General features: G+C 42.7%; 4 protein-coding genes across 4 annotated transcripts in view; 2 read left to right on the top strand and 2 right to left on the bottom strand.

Annotated features, from left to right (window-relative positions):
- Positions 1-4,988, bottom strand: part of LOC135500830 (neuropeptides B/W receptor type 1-like) — a 62,865-nt gene extending 57,877 nt beyond the window's left edge. The window contains exon 1 of the mRNA XM_064792489.1: positions 4,763-4,988. The gene's annotated coding sequence lies outside the window, so the exon portion shown is untranslated. The remainder of the gene's footprint in view (positions 1-4,762) is intronic.
- Positions 4,989-5,689: 701 nt separating this feature from the next.
- LOC135500561 (cis-3-hydroxy-L-proline dehydratase-like) lies at positions 5,690-9,966 on the top strand. The gene is made up of 5 exons (XM_064792093.1): positions 5,690-6,010; positions 7,600-7,843; positions 8,126-8,455; positions 8,868-9,018; positions 9,270-9,966. Exons 1-5 carry the CDS (start codon positions 5,921-5,923, stop codon positions 9,679-9,681), a joined length of 1,227 nt encoding a protein of 408 aa, XP_064648163.1. The 5' UTR covers positions 5,690-5,920; the 3' UTR covers positions 9,682-9,966.
- Positions 9,967-10,241: 275 nt separating this feature from the next.
- LOC135500079 (ankyrin repeat and KH domain-containing protein 1-like) lies at positions 10,242-13,111 on the bottom strand. The gene is made up of 2 exons (XM_064791235.1): positions 12,415-13,111; positions 10,242-12,259 (listed from the first exon to the last, which is right to left on the bottom strand). Exons 1-2 carry the CDS (start codon positions 12,457-12,459, stop codon positions 10,493-10,495), a joined length of 1,812 nt encoding a protein of 603 aa, XP_064647305.1. The 5' UTR covers positions 12,460-13,111; the 3' UTR covers positions 10,242-10,492.
- Positions 12,721-16,513, top strand: part of LOC135500776 (ankyrin-2-like) — a 7,287-nt gene continuing 3,494 nt past the window's right edge. Inside the window, exons 1-3 of the mRNA XM_064792426.1 lie at positions 12,721-12,857; positions 13,510-13,645; positions 13,890-15,585. Coding sequence (XP_064648496.1) covers positions 13,904-15,585 — 1,682 coding nt within the window. The 5' untranslated portion in view covers positions 12,721-12,857; positions 13,510-13,645; positions 13,890-13,903. The remainder of the gene's footprint in view (positions 12,858-13,509; positions 13,646-13,889; positions 15,586-16,513) is intronic.

The following is a 16,513-nucleotide window of genomic DNA, read 5'->3' as shown; positions in this document are numbered from 1 at the left end:
CCTGACACAGAGCCTTTTGTGTTATATCTTTTTAATAAATCCTCAAAGGCAAGCTGTAATGATTCTTTATCATGGTAACATGTTATCTCACGCCAGGGCAATATTTTACCAAGAGAAGAAGGCTAAACAAGTCGGCTTGTCATTGACGATTTTTTGCAGGAACAAGTTATCCCCTGTCTTGGCTTTGTCAGTGCAGCAGGTGCAGGATATGTTGACGACACCGATCAACTCGCAAAGGATAAAGACTTGGAGTTTCTTCGTTCTGGTTGTTCGTCATGTCTCCGAGTCATACAGCATGATGGATTCCACATTCAATTTAAAAAACCTCGTGGTTGTTGTCGCGGCGATCTTTCTTGAGTTCCAGATGTTCTTGAGAATGTGGATGCTCGGGCCTTGTGGTTTTGATCTCTTCTGATCTAGTCTCTGTCTTAGAGGTGGGATTATCTTTGTTGATGATTCATTTGGTCGTGCCAAGAAGGATAAGCCGTTAGTAAGCTGACAGGCTGTGATCAAAGCGGTAAAGCCATATCCGCGCCATTGGATGTGCTGGTGTTGATACGGGGAAGTTCTTGCCCAAGAATCTTTGCTGCAGGTCAAAATCCCAACCTGGCTGCGAGTAGTATCGTGGCCAAACTAGTCTAAATTTGACCTTTACAGTAAAAGATCGTTTGAGATATAGGTCATTACCGGATCCGAGAACCTTGAAGGCAAGTGTTTGTAAAACCTAGTGTTCTCAAGAGAAGATAACACTTCAGAATATTTTTCAGGACATCATGCCATCTGTGTTTGTTATAAAGCTAATCTGAGGAGTATTTGACTGAAAATCGAATGCGGGCTAATCCCGACAGCCATTAAGGCTATCATCATGAAATGTTCCATCTCTTATTCTGTGAAAGGAGCAGGTGTCTTACAGCAGACCCTAGCTGAGAAGTTGTTACACACAGGCAGCTTGGTCCTCATCTGAGGGACAACTGACAATCACACTCAGAAGGCGTGAGACACAACAGATGTATGTAAACCTGACGACCTTGAGAGCAGAAAATTGCACTGTGCTGTGTTTTTAGATTTTTAGCCTGAGACATGGCTTTTTTCTGTGAGCAGGGCTCTTCCATTAGTCACCTCAAGTAAAGAGAGGTTGAGGTATCAGAAGTGACCGTTTTGGGGGATAATTGTGACCTTCAGGCAGGATCTTGTGTGAAGCAACGGTACCACGATGGTGTCGTCTTAATAACTTTAAAGGTGACCTTGAGGCGAAATAAAACGATGGAATCGCCAGTTTCACAAGAAAACTCAACTTGTTCATTGAGTTCCAATTGAAGTAATGGAGCGTGCCGTGACTAGAAACCGATGTGAAAAGGGCTGGAACATCCTTGGAAGGGGAGGCCTTGGTCTTTACAGCCGTACACCTCACTCTCACATTACAAATCAGGTACGACTAATTCTCCTTGTGGACTCCAAACTGCAAATCGATCACGACGCCATCATAGACAGACGACACCAGTCTTGCATGCCACGAACACAAATTTTGCATAACTTCATTATTACCTCCCATTCCGATCGATGCGAAGGACATACGCAGTGATTCAGCTAATTTAGCCCAAAATGCAATCTCGGATTTGCTTGTCATGCTAAATGCTGTAACGCCTCGGGGATATGGATGGTTGAGAAGTTTAGGTTACTACGCCAACAATGCTGCAGATGCGTTTACATTTTAGTTCTCCAAGTTCTCCAAGGTTTTGTATTTGATAATGAGCAGCAACGACTATTAATCTGGTTTTGAGTCATTGACAAAAATCATTGTCATCGTCACTGTCGTACTACAAACCTCAGTTCAACTTGCGAGTCATGGCACTCCGTACTGACTAGTGATTTCCTGTAGAATAACCGAAACCACCCATGAGGCTGAGAGGTGTCTATCTATCTCTAATGACCCGTGATCTCCCGCAATGTAACCACTGAACCGTGTTGATGGCCTCTGCTAATCGTCTGTGGTCGTGTCCAATCTTCGAGCAGATGTTGGCGTTGATTAGTGCTGAAGACGTCGGCCAATCGCGTCGCGTTTCGGTGGAACCCAAATCCGGTTGTTTCACACGCTCATCCTGGTATTTTATCACCTGGTGCTGGCGGTTTTCAGAATTCTGTGTCTTACCTCTCGACCTATATACAAAAACGTGCAAGGCCACGTCTGTGATCCGACGGTCAGAACCAGGATAAGGACCGTAGTTCAACAAGGTAATCACGATGCCTTCTCATCTAAACATATTTAATGAGGCTTCAAGATCATTTGGTTAAGTATCCTTCCATGAATATCTCGAGGCCAATCGGCTAACCATCATGTCGTTAGTATTTCTAGACCAATCGATTCATCATCCTTCCTCAATGCTTCAAAACAGTGCATGGTTACCCATCATGCCGTTGATACCTTAAGAGTAACTGTTTAACTATCTAGCCACCAATACCTATCATGTATCCACTCTTCTGCCTGAGTAAGTAGTTGCTATGTCGATTACGATGCAATTTCCTGTCGTACAAGCAATCATGTCTCTGTCAAACATTCTACCCCTATTACGATATAATGTTATTGTCTGAACTTCATCTAGTTTTGGCCTGGGCATGATGCTTGTATTAGGTTAGCAGTAGTAGCACCGACTGAAGTTTGCCTGTTCTGTGCCAACGTAGGAATTATGACATCTTTGTAAGAAGTTTATCAACTCTGGAATGTCAACTTTGATTGGAAAATTGTAATGTGTTACAGATGAATTTCAAAAGGAACGTACAAAAAATCGATTAAGAAAAGTAAAAGGTATTGTTATTGCTATCATACAAGCACAGTCATCTAATGACGAAGGTTATCATGACAAGGCGTTGTCTCACAATTAGATATCTATCTCGATATCAATCTATTTCTAAGACAATTGTATTGATTGTGCAGGTGTGGCCTCCTACTGGGCGTGTCTGATCCACACTGTCGTGTGGCCAAGGCCGGCTAGATCTGGCTGGGTGTGTTACCAGGTCATCAAGGTAGGCTCATCACCTAGTCAATACGATTTATAGTGGGTAGAAATAGTGCTATGATGATTGTAGAATTTCACCACTATGTCAACACTACACACGACACTATGAACCCCAGAAATCGGTGAACGTAGTGAAAGAATCACGAGGTGAGCATGATTAAACAGCCGACCAAAACCAAAACGAGGTATTGGAAATCTGAGAAAAATGATTCCTATATAAAGCCGTCAAGATGCCATTTCGTTTGCAATATTGATTATCAGCGCGCTTATTTAGGTAAACTGCAAAATTTTGCAGCCGTTTTTTTTCGCGGATTTTGTGAATAACTATGATCAGGGAAAAAGAAAGCGTAAGAAATATGTTTTGATTGGATATACCGAAGAAGTTTTATTTCCCCCCCCAAAAATTGAATTTTTTCAGGAATTTTCAGTAAAATTGGTCGTTTACAACATTGTGAATTTGGTGATCCAATGTGAATATCATTGTTCCAATACAAGTATCGAACACCGTATTCATACGCAGCTGGAGTGATGTTTTGCGATACTTTAAGCACTCAGTCTCTTATTCGGACGACATTCCCCATCTAAGATATCAATAATGGTAGATGGTGAATCAACTATTGGTTGGTTATGCTCATTTTGTGCTCCAAGAAGTCTATTTGTTCCTCTGTTAATATCTAACGTGTGCTTATTGGTTATTGGTTTTTACGGTGCGTGGCATTACCCGATGTTCTGTGAATCTAATACCAAACCAATGTCAAGTCAGAGGATATTGTGTGGGAAATGGTACTATGGCTTCAAAGTTTTATTTCACATTGCAACAGCATTTTGAATTTGAGAAAGCTTTCAATGTATAATTGAAAAAGTCCTTGGTCGGGTGCTAACGAATAAAGCAATAAATAAACTCGAATTTAAATTAAATTTCACTAAGCTCTCATAATCTTTAGATAACCCACTTCAAAGCCATCGCCGTAAAACGATTTGACATCCATCGACTCGGGAGCGGAAAAGTGACTGTTTTTGTAACTCAATGAGACAGGTTTTTCCTTTATCGCCAAAGGTGAAAATCGTTAAGTTCTGTTGAATTTCATAGTAGAACAGGTTTCCAATTGCGGCGAAATCCGCATTTGACAAGCTTAGTGATTTCTCTTTTTGAGACTCTGATATGAGATCCTTCTTCGATTATCGACTTCACGTTACAGGTTGACTCGGTTTAAACCGACGTAGATGAGTAAGGCTTGCTTTGCGAACAAAGGTTTTATCGCACTTTTATCACATGGCACAGTACAGGAGCAGAAATAAACGAAAAAACGATCTTAGAGTGTCTGAGTGAAGAGCTTTGTTGTCAATCGTTTCAGAAGCGAAAAGATGAGCTATGGGCAGAAGATTGAACTAGCGGTTTTGTCTCCACGTACACTTCACATGAAACTGCTACTAGAAACGTTATTTTACAGTAAAGAAATACGGCGTAGGGTTAGTGGTAAGTCTCGTTCCTAAAGCTTTGGTTCGTTTCACAATGTTTGACACTAAAGATTGCTGCTAAGGTTGCCTTCGTGACGAATATGTTGGAAAGATTGAGCCTTTTTGAAATCTTTTTCATTTTGAGCAGCTTGTTTTCAATCAAAGTATGTATGAAAATACGAGGTTTAGCGATGAGCACACTGCAATCCCGGCGAAGGAAACAAACAATGCCAAAGACCAATTCCATTGTAACGGTTTCAAAACACTGAGGAATTAAAAAGGATGCCTACCTTAATCAATTGAAATGCATCGTTAATCCAATGTCTCCGCCAATGAAGAAGAAAATGTCTGTGGACTTCTAATTCCGAAGCAAAATATCGGTTTTACTCAAGAAACGCGACTAAAGAAGCTTTACTAAAGAAGCATTGACTTTGCGCAGCGTCCGCACAATGTAAAACGAGCTTCTGACTGATGTGATCTAGCATCGACCGCTGGTGGATCTGATCTAGCGCCGTGTCATTTCCGTATCTGCGGCTGAGAATCATTGCTCTGATTGTGACCATTATCGTCTGCCGTGAGCAGGCGCCGTGGGGCGTTACGTCGTGTGGCCATAGGGTTTTATGCAAGTGATGAAACAACGACACTGCATCATCAAAGCTTTTTAGTGCACCATCTTATGAAATTACTTTCTGGCTACTGATGATACCAGATTATGCTATTGTCCTCTTTAAGAATTCTGGCGGTTATTTTCTGGCCTATTCAAAAGACACATTTTGCGATGTGCGGTAGATCTCAATTCATTGGTACCCGATGGTAAAATTTGGGTTAGTTCCGCTGGATTATTGTCCAGTCAAAAATGCCGAATTCAACATCCCCGGCGTGCTCATTTGCAAAGAGCCAATGAGAAGACTGTAACAGGAAAAAGTACAGTCACTGATCACATACCCAAAAAGGTGTGGTTATCCATTAATAATCTATATAAAATGTCCTTCTTCTTCTTCTACCGTTGGATGTCGCTCCTCCACCACTCTATCAGTTGTGGTGGTTACACCATCTGAAAATACTGTGTCTGGCAGTAATAACTTGCCCATGATAATTGTACTATTACACTCGCATAAATGTCATTGAGACTGACATACGTTTTGACAATGATCAGTCAGCCATTTGTATTGCACCATATTTTTAATACGAGCGTCCTGGAGTGTCTCAGTTTTACATAGCTAGTTGTGTAAATTTACAATAGCTGCTAGCACCAGCAACTGCTGGCCATTTCTGTAAAAATACAGAGGATATTTCTAACAGTGAGGCCTACCGCACTGCAGTGGCTGACTATGATCTAACTCAACCTATTGATGCTATTACCACTTTGGTCAAGCTGCATATCTAAGCGAATTTTTCTAAGCGAAGACTATTTCGTCCGGAGCAACAAGACATAATTCGCAGAAAGAATGTTGAGCCATGGCCGTCGTCGTGCATGCGAAAATTGGGCAGGAGCGGCCAAGAAAGAAGCGCGGAAGCGATGGCTGTCACTTCATGTGGTAAATATCGGAACATTTTTCTTATCTTGATAATTCCTTTTGCTTACGCTCCTACAAATGTTATTTTTCTTGAGGCCTATTTCGTGGGCCTATCTCACGATGCTATATGTAGGCTTATTCCTTATTTACTTTTTTATCGGCGATTTTTAAAAGTTTTTTCCCGATTCTTCTGTAAATATACAAAAATGATTTAATTTACCAGATTCGTTTGAAAACACTAGCAGAGGACTTGCAATTGACACTGCAGACCTTCTCACTTTGTGCTCAGTCTTTTGTAGGCTTGCGAATCATTCCTACTGCCGGCGAGGCATGACGTTTACTGCGTTCATTTACCAGTGAGGGGATTCGGACAGTGTGAGCAAATCACTCTGAACTATGGTTACCAAAGCGGCTTGGAGACGACAGCAAAAAAATTGAAAGCTCTGGTAGATTCAACCGCGAATATTCCCTGATCTATGGCGTGGATTTGCTGGTTGGTATTTCTAGATGATAGTTCAAACACATCTGTCATAGGTTTATATTGATAAAGCTCTCCTGAATAAGCAGTGAAATCAGTGTTATTGTAGCCCAAGGGTACAAATTGCGCTGATATCTACCATGTCTGCCCGAGTTGTGGTCATTGCACGTGCTGTGTAGCATGTACGCCAGAATAGAAAGATGTAGCAAGAAGCACTTGGCTCAAAGTGTTTCATAACGTGACTTAAGATGCAGCTCTAGGAGTCAGACTGTCCGCTGTGTTTATATGTGGACACTGCCATGACTGTCCGCTGTGTTTACATGTGGACACTGCCATGACTGTCCGCTATGTTTATGGTGTTACCATAGCGGACAGTCTCACGCGTACAGAGGTAACCATAGCGAACAGTCTTCTTCTTCTTCTTCAATTACTCGGTTGGCCGTCTGTCGACGTATAATAAGCGAGGTGGGAGTGTGGGCATGCGGGAAGGAAGGTTTGTTAGTAGCATGCCTTGGGGAGGCATGCCCTGAACGCTGCGGATGAAGTAGCCCTGCGAGCGTCTGCGCTTAAACTATTCCAGTCGGAAGTTGTACGGATGATGAAAAATTTCCTGTACGCGTCGGTGTTGCATCTAGTTTGAATTAGTCTGTTCCTTCTTCCAGGGTTGATCAGATTGGGGTCAAGTTGAACTTCGAGTTTCTTATTTATTATTTGGTAAAAAAGTCAGTCAGCCGTATTTTAAAAAACAGTCAGCCGTATATTTTTGCGTTTCAAGTCACTTAATAGAACACTTTGAGCCAAGCGCTTGCTTTCACATCTTCCTAATCTGGTGTACATGCTGCACAGCACAGCCCGTGAAATTATCTCCACAACTCGGGCAATTATGTTAGAAATATGTGCAAATTGTGCCATTACGTTGGCACGCAAAAAAATTATGAATTTTCTAATTATTCAGGATAGCTTCATCAATATAAACATATTGACAAGTGCTTAAACTATCATCTAGAACTACCAATCAGCAAATCCAGGTCGAGTGCCATGGAACCGTTCCAAGTGTAAAACGAAAACATTTTAATGACCAGAGTATACTTTTAATTTTGAATCTTTTGCTAGTTTTTTGTTTCCTCTTCAGGAAAATAATGCACCGAGGATCACCAGCATTCGTGTTTACCAGCTTGGCATTCCAATCGTCGGGCGGTCGTTCCAATGCGGCAGACAAAAAACTTTAGAAGTCCTCGACTCAACTGTCGTACAGATTAAGACAAATATCGGCGTAGAAGGCTGGGGAGAACACTGTCCATTTGGATCGGTGTATCTGCCAGCGTATGCCAAGGGCACCAGGGTTGGAATTCAAGAGATCGGGCCAGCCCTGATCGGTGAGTTGAAAAACAAATGGTGCTATCATAACAGCAGGTCTCCTGGCAATCTATATTGGAGAAGTTAGGTCTTTAACAAAATGTGCAATATAAAAATACGACACCCCTTCTGCGAAACCTGACTGTCTTTTGCCAAGCTTTGAGCGGCGTTCGTGTCAAATAATTCCATTATTCCGTACATGTATCCTACTGAACCATTTGACCACTGCATGACATCTCATGTTTACTGAATGCTTGCCAGTGTATCTTAAGTTTGTTTGTAAAATAATATTCTTATTTCAGGTAAAAACCCGAGCCATCTACTTGAGATCGACCAAACCATGGAAGAATCACTCAGTGGTCACCCGTATGTGAAAACCGCCATTGACATTGCATGCTGGGATATCCTAGGCAAGATGGCGAAACTTCCGCTCTGCTCACTCCTTGGCGGAAGGTTTGCGGAACATGTGCCGGTGTATCTTTCAACGTCGTCAGGGATTAATGCGCATTCATTAGTGGAGGATATGAGGCGGTACAAGGCGGAGGGCTATAAAAAATTCCAATGCAAACGTGGTGGGGACCCAGACGAAGATGTTAAAATGATAAAGCTAGCGGCGAGCGAGTTAACGCAAGGTTTGACCCTGTATTTGTCATGGGCGGGGTTAATGTTCCCACTTAAAGATTAGTTGTCCTATTGTTGGACAATGTTGGATGGCTGATTACGGTAGCATCAATGTTATAGCGTTTCGTAGCGTTCCCTACACAAAGATGGGAAACAGTCGTAAATGGGGCATTCAAAAACATTACACTGGCAGTATATATAGCGGTTATTTGCAAGGCCAAAATATTATCATGAAAGTTTGTCAACATTCGAAATCTACTAGACAAAATACTTATTCTGTCTGAGAATTTTTCCTTGGCAAGAACAAGAGTACCAGATCCTTGCTCTGTAATGCTGGTTGGAACACCCCGAAAACCTGAGGGGAGGCCAACTAGTGCCACGCGAGTTCACATACACTATACATGCACACGTTTGTCGTTTCAGGGGACACGTTGTGGGCAGATGGGAACTGTGCTTACAGTACAAACGATGCCCTTAGACTGATACACGGGCTAAGAGACGTGGATCTAAAGATTCCGTTCTTCCTAGAACAACCTTGCAAGGCGTACGAAGATAATCTATTTGTTCGAAAAAGGTAAATGTTCTTTGAGATTTTGAAAAGCCAACTCTTATGAAGCCAACACCTAGATGCGCCCCAACTCTGAAAGATGAAAAAATTTCCAAGTCCAAATATTTTTTCGGCTCAAAATGAAGAAACATCATCAGCCCCAAAAAATTTTGGCTTTGAAAATTTTTCAGAATTTTTACTTATTGCGGCGCTCGCATTTTGTTTGATTTCGTCACAAACGTAATATATAAACTAACAGAAGGCGTTTTTCTGCATAGGTGTCCTTTCCCGATGATACTGGACGAAAACGTCGACTCCATTGAGATGATCTTGCAGGTTGCACGTGATAAGGCAGCAGACATGGTCAGTATCAAACCTGCCAAAATTGGCGGACTGACACGCGCTGTGCAACTGCGCAACCTCTGCACCAGTCTAGGGATGAAGATGAACATCGACGACGTCGGGGGAAGTTGCATCATCAGTGCTATGACAGCACACTTGGCGGCATCTACGCCCCCGCAGTTCGTGAATGCGGCGTGTGACTTCTGGGCCCCTCTGGAGAAGGACACCCGCGTCTGCCACAACAGTCCGAGAATAACAAATGGGTATATTTCGGTACCAACTGCCCATGGCTTGGGGGTTGAACCGAAGATGGAATTCCTTGGCGACCCGTTATTCGTGATCGACTAAAGACTCTTGTAAATGCCTGGTGGTAGAAATAGCATTGGTTATTTAGACCGTCTTTATGTTCAGCAACACTGTGTTCTGTCAACTAATATTTCTTAAACATGTTGAAAAATGATCTTTATTTTTATCTTATTTGAAAAGAAGAGATTAGGGTAAGTTGAAATCTCACTATTTCATTAAAGAATATGGTAGTAAATGTTGTTACTGGCGCTACAAGATAACTAGGCCAGGTGTAACAGAAATGTATGCCCCTGTATCGCAATTCTGCACATAATAAATCTTTGAATTGAGCTTGAAACGGTCATTGTGAAATCATTCCCCAGTCGGTGGTCGTTGAGCTTGGTGCCAAAAGGGAAGTCCGTTTCAAAGGACTTCCAAGGCAGATAGAGACAGGATAGAGATAAGGCAGATAGAGATAGGATGCGTTCAATCGATTTCCAGTAGATGGCGATGGAGTAGTTTCATTACACTCGCAGTCTGGTCTGAATACAAAGACGCAGCAGGGCTATTCATGACTGCGGGTTGTAAAGCCACACACCATGCATACAGGCATTGACAAGGAGATAGGCAGTATGAATGAAGTCAGTAAATGCATTTATTTTAAACTTAACGTGCATTTACACTATGCATTTCAGTACAAAACTGATTTTCATTGATGAATGATTGTACCATTGGCATTTTGAATTACAATATCTTTGCTTCCAAGGCCTATGACTATGTATGTCTCTAGGCATACTCACAAGTCAAAATTACATGTTGAATGCGTCGGACTGACAACCGGTATACAGATGATTATAGATCAGGAGGGACTTGGTTATTTTCGAGTAGGGTTGTCACATGAGGAAATGTTTAAAACTTGAAGTTTTGGGTGACCTCTTACGAATAGTTCAAGGTCATCCATGATTATGAACCTACGCAATGGGACAGAGAGTCCCAAGCTGACATTGTTGACGTCGTTCAGCGGTGACCTGAGAGAAGCCCGCACTCGGGTGCGACATTGGTCCTGTAAGGAAGTGGGGTTCTTGCTGCAATGATTTAGCAGTGCAAAAACCTTCCGCTGCAGTGGGTCGTGCGAGTCATGATCCGACATTTGTATCAGCTGTGGAGTTGGTTTTACACCTGCAGCGATAAGAATACGAACCAATTCCTCCATTATTTCAACATCCATATTGTAACGTCTTCTTTTCACAATGTCGCAAAGCCACGACACGTCCTGACTATCAAAATTCTTCGAATCTGCTTTTATCAAGAAGCTCAGAGCTATCAAACTTTCGTTTTCAAAATGCCAATTATTAGAGCTGCTTATCATTTTCATACAAATATCAAATGGGGTCTCGCCATCTTGGTTCTTTGCCGCGACACTACTTCCGTGTAGGAGAAGTAAAAGTATCGTGTCGGGTTGCGCTCTTGGTGAAACATTGTAGTGCCGGTCGAAATAGGACCCACTAGGAGCTTTCGCTTTGGATGCCCAGGTACGAAAATCGGAGTGTACGGCAATATGAAGGGCCGTATTCCCAGCGCTATTTCTCATGTTTACATCTGCACCCCTGTCTAACAATTCCTTCGCAACACTTATAAGGGTTTTATTCTTGCATGCTAACATCAGCATGCTAATATCAGTTCCCCCAGAGCCTAGTTTCGTGGCGCTAGGATTGACATCCCTCCGCCAGATCTCGTTCACATCAGCTCCTAGATCTAAAAGTAGTCGAACCCTATCAATGTATCCATGTTTGACAGCGCCAGCTAGCGGCGAGCACAAAAATCGACCGAAACATTCAGGGTCGCAAACGTCTACCAAGGTGTCAACTTCGAAAAGTGCGCCATTGTCCAACAATAATTTCACGACCTTCTCGCCCCCTCTCGAATTAAGTGCTGCTTCATAAATGGCCGTTTTACCCATTTCGTTGAAATAGTTTACATCCAAATTTTGTCGCATAAGAAGTTTGATAATTGCGATGTAATCATCTTTCGAGAAATCACCTCCAGCGCATGTTGCAATCAGGGCCCTCTCACCCTGCCGCTCAAAGTTGACGCCTCCGCGCTCAACAAGTACTCGCACCAACTCAAAATGGCCATGCGTTGCAGCTAAAATCATGAGAGTGGTTTTCTTATACAATATATTTCCTTTCGTGGCGAGGAAATCCAATAAGACTTTTACGACGCCGAAAAAACTTCGTTTGCAACAATAGGGAATGTACCATTTTTCGACAATCTTGGTAGGAGGAGATGCACCGCTCTCGAGAAGGATTTGACAAAGTTGTGGGGAACCGCCCCTAACAGCTGTGTTTAGAGCCGTTCCATGATCAGTGTCAAAGTTCACGTCAGCCCCGCCTTTCAGTAAAACCTTCACAATGTCAACATTCCTGTTCTTGACGGCCATCATAAGTGCTGTCTGTCTTTTTGTTGAATCGACACAGTCTACGTTTGCCCCGGCCACCAATAAACTCTCGACCTCCTCCAAACTGCCCTTTCTACATGCTTGGATGAGCGCCGGATTGTCCTTCTCCTCCAATATGCGTGCTTTGAGGAGTGCCATCGGGTCACCCCTAGTCGAGGATTTCGGCATTTTGTCTTCCCTGACCTAAACAAATATGCAAGTTTGTAAGACTTTACAAATCCTGTGACACTGGCAAAAGTCAGCAGTTCAGAAGCTCTCTGTCCAGCTGTCTTAATGTTTATCATTTATGTCTATCATTCATTGTGGTTGCAGAAAGAGTACATATCTCATTCACCTACCGTGCAAACCACTGTTAGTAATAAGACACGTCGTTCATAATCCATTCACAGAGAAAGTCCGTGTGTTTTCGCTTTGGTTGATAGTATTGAACATAGGCCTATCCGCTATTCGTCTGATAGTCTTATCCAGTGCTCCAAGCTGAAGTTCAGAATGTAGGCTTTTACTCGGTAGGCTGTAGTGAACTCTTGGATTGGGGCCAACAGGTCAGCAATCGCATTTGCAGCAATACAGAGGGTACAATCAGTAAATAGACCAACCACCACTGCGTTATTATACCGTGTATGTGGCGCTATCAGCCTATCCATCCGAAATCGATCTTGTAGATCTACTGTCTGCAGTCGGTGAATCAAGTCTGTGGTACAGGAGAGCCGAGTGCCTTCGAAATATTTCAGGTGATGGCGCAAGACACGGTAGAGCAGCAATCGAGAAGTGAGTGGTAATGGTGAGTCAAATTATCGCAGTTAGAAAACGGCTCAGGGAAATCATCAAAATCCACAGAATCAGGTGATCTAGAATCCGCCATGTCTCTGAAACCTCGTCCCAAGTATTCTAGTTTCCGATGTGCATCATTAAAAGGGTATATTTCGTAAGAATGGATGAGAGATTTGATATAACTCGTTCATGAAATATCACGGGTTACCGGTAAATCAACTATATCAGTATGTATGTGTATTTGAATAATTGTAATAGTAATATGCATTTGAATGGCCTATTTAATGATGTTGCACAATAAGCGGCACAATCTTTCGGAACACGATTGAAATACCAATACAATGCCAGTCAACGCTGACAATCCAATATAATTATTGCAACAAGCAGTCGAACGATTTCGCTATGATGTACAGTAGGTCTCTATCAGATCGTCAAGTTGTTTAGACAATGATGCAATGCAATGCAATCCCAATGCATTGTGTCAATGATGCAATGGAAATGTACTGTAAATCAAAAGTAGAGCAGTTTGTTGTGGTTTGTCTATAAATAGCTGGTGAGATTATGGTTGATATTGTGCACTTAGTAAGTCCACGAAATCATTTTTGGATTCGAGCAACAACCGAGAGCAACGACAGTTATCCGAAATTCGCTTGGAATTCCAGGATATATGAAGGTATAGATGTCTAATAGTCCAAGCGAGAGTCATTATTTGTGAGAATTCATTCGTTGAAATTTGAACGCAATCATCAGCGAGGACTACCTCTATTTTCGAAACTGAAATCATTCTGCAGACAAACGGTAAGTTGCGTTGGGAGTTTTGAATTCTTATTCGGCGCGTAGTGATTCGTCGACAGGTCCTTCACGTGATAAATGCTTCGCCAACCAGAATGATAGGGCCTTTCCAAATTTCTAGCCGGTGGGAAGTCAATCGTGAAGAGAGTGTATGAATTCTCAGTTTTAATTCTGTTAGATTTGCACTGAGAACCGCCTTCTTGGGTGTGAAATCGAACAGAGATCTTGTAATTTCTTCTTCTTATTTCAGTGCAGAGGAGTGAAATGGCCAAGGAAACGGGAACATCAATAAAGTGTCCGGCTCTCATCAAAGCATGCAGAATGAACTGTTTGGAAGAGGTCAACAAGTTGTTGGCGGCCGGCGCCAGTGCTAACTGTATTGATCAAAGCAGCAAAGGGAGGGTTTCGGCACTCATGACAGCCATCACCAGCAGGAACGTTGACATGGTAAAATCTTTACTGAAAGGTGGCGCTGATGTAAACTTGAAGAGCAAAGGTCGTACGGCTCTCACAACGGCCATCACCTCCGGAGGCTCGGCGGAGATGTTTGAAATCCTTTTAAAAAGCGGCGCATCTTCATTGGAAAGATGGTTTCTTCCCTGTTCTTGCAAAATGGGATTCTTTGATATTGCCAGGTGTTTACTTGACATCGGCGTCGACGTTGATGTCTGCTACGAGACCACCACGCCCTTGATTTTAACCGCTAAGAGTGGCCATTTTGAAACTGCGCAGCGACTACTTGAGCGCTGCGATGTCAGTTTCGAACGTCAGGGCGAGAGGGCCTTAATAGAAACATGCGCTGCAGGGAATTTCAATTCTGACAATTATAAAGATATTATTAACATTCTTCTGAGACAGAATTTGGATGTAAACTATATTAATGAAAAGGGTAAAACGGCCATTTATGAAGCAGCATTCAATGGCCGAGGAGGCGAAAAAGTTGTGAGGCTATTGTTGGACCATGGCGCGCTTGTAGAAGTTGACACCCTGATTGGCATTTGCGACCCTGATTTTGAACTTTATTTGTCCTCGCCGCTACCTGGCGCTGTCAGACATGGGAACATCGACACAGTTCGATTACTTCTCAATCTCGGGGCAAATGTGAATCAGCTGTGGCACACGGACGTCGATTGTTACTCAGTGAAAATACGCCCAGGGACAACTGAAATCAGTATGCTGATGCTAGCAAGCCGGTATGGATACCTGAACATCGTAAAGGAATTATTGGACCGCGGTGGCGACGTCCACCTTAGAAATAGCGCTGGGAACACAGCCCTCCATGTTGCCGTGCACCCTGACTTTTGTACACTGGCATCCAGGGCATCCCAGCTGATGAGATGTCCCTGGGTCGCATCAAAGGCGGAACCTGAAATAATTGCGGAACTTCTCCGAAACGGAAGTGACGCCACGGCGAAAAACCAATATGGCGAGACGCCATTAGATATGTGCGTGCAACTGATACTTCTCCGTGACACAATTGGGAATACCTTTGTGTCGGCTCTATTATATTTATTAAAAGCCAGCTCCACGCCTGTAAATAGCCAGGAGGTTCTGTCGAAGTTGTGGGACAATGCCAAAAAAGCAACAATTCAAACGCAGTTTCATATTCTGAGAGAGACGATCCGAGTTGTCGTCGCCGCCGGTTTGAAACCTACTCCACAGCTGACACAAGTGTCTGATCATGAGTCATTGAGGTCGCCACTAGACCCCAGCCTCCAGCGGGAAGTTTTGGTCCTGCAAGATTGGTTGAACCATTATAGTAAGAACGCCACACCACTGAGTCACCTGTGTCGCACCAGAGTCCGGGCCTCACTCAATTTACCACTGAAGGATGTTAAAAATGAGAGCTTGGGACTCTCTGTCGCACTCCGCAGGTTCCTAATCATGGATGACATCGATCTATTTATAATAGGTCATCCAGAACTGCAGCTTTTGCAGCAAAGTTGAATTTGGGTCGAGACATTATTAACTGACCCTGGTCCGTACATTACCCTATGTTTTAGGGATCGTCTGTAAACATCAGCGATACTTACAGTGTTGGGATCCTTACCTTGCTATATTTGAGATCACCCCTCTCCATGTCCTAATATAAAGCATGTTAAAAAATAATGCATGAATGGATTCTACGATGTTTTACTGGAGAAACAAATATTTTGGGGCTGATGATGTTTCTTCATTTTGAGAAAGAAAAAAACATGTGAAAAAAATATTTTGAAATTTTTTTTTTTCACCGTCGTCATCTTTCGGAATCTGGATCTGAATACGCGGGAAACACTCTCCAAAAGCTTTGCGACGCCATCTTTCGAAATACATTTGATTTACTGGCTGTGTTTCACTCGGTGGTGCAATACCTCTCAAGTAGGGCAATCCATTGTGGTAATTGATGGTTGGTTGATTGATATTGATATTGCAGTTGAAACGACAGGCATTGTGCAATGCAAGTTAGAATATAGGTCTACAGAGATCGACATCCGAAGTTATTATCGATAAAACCTTAAAGGAAAATGTGGCGAGGAAAGTCGTCTTCTTACATTTTGTGCCGTTTATCTTAAAGGTAAACTTCTTGATGAATTGGTCTTAGGAAGACTCTTACACCTTGGCAATTCTTAAACGGACACTGGATCACCCAGCCCTAAAGGATAATCCCGAAGATCATCGGTTTTAAACGGATTAATCTTACTCATAACGTGAATGGTAGGTGGCGTTTGGTATTTGAACTCGTATTCAATATGTTCTCCGCTTGATTCGTGGATAAGTCCTATCACGTGATGAATACTTCAGTGCCTCTTCCTGGAGGTGAGAGTGTGAGGTATTGAATGGGCTACTTGGTAATCACCTTGTCATGTTCGTCTCGTCTAATGCGACTGGTCTTCA

The sequence above is a fragment of the Lineus longissimus genome, chromosome 16 (genome assembly GCF_910592395.1).
Source record: "Lineus longissimus chromosome 16, tnLinLong1.2, whole genome shotgun sequence".
NCBI lineage: Eukaryota > Metazoa > Nemertea > Pilidiophora > Heteronemertea > Lineidae > Lineus > Lineus longissimus.
Note: the sequence above shows the minus strand (reverse complement) of the source record. Positions and strands in the feature narration are given on the sequence as shown.

Excerpts from the sequence above, each read along its gene's own strand:
- LOC135500079 (XM_064791235.1), bottom strand. The coding sequence starts at position 12,459 with ATGGATTATGAACGACGTGTCTTATTACTAACAGTGGTTTGCACG. Across the intron at positions 12,260-12,414 it reads TACTAACAGTGGTTTGCACG|GTCAGGGAAGACAAAATGCC; the intron begins GTAGGTGAATGA and ends ATATTTGTTTAG.
- LOC135500561 (XM_064792093.1), top strand. The coding sequence starts at position 5,921 with ATGTTGAGCCATGGCCGTCGTCGTGCATGCGAAAATTGGGCAGGAGCG. Across the intron at positions 7,844-8,125 it reads GATCGGGCCAGCCCTGATCG|GTAAAAACCCGAGCCATCTA; the intron begins GTGAGTTGAAAA and ends TTCTTATTTCAG. Across the intron at positions 9,019-9,269 it reads AATCTATTTGTTCGAAAAAG|GTGTCCTTTCCCGATGATAC; the intron begins GTAAATGTTCTT and ends TTTTCTGCATAG.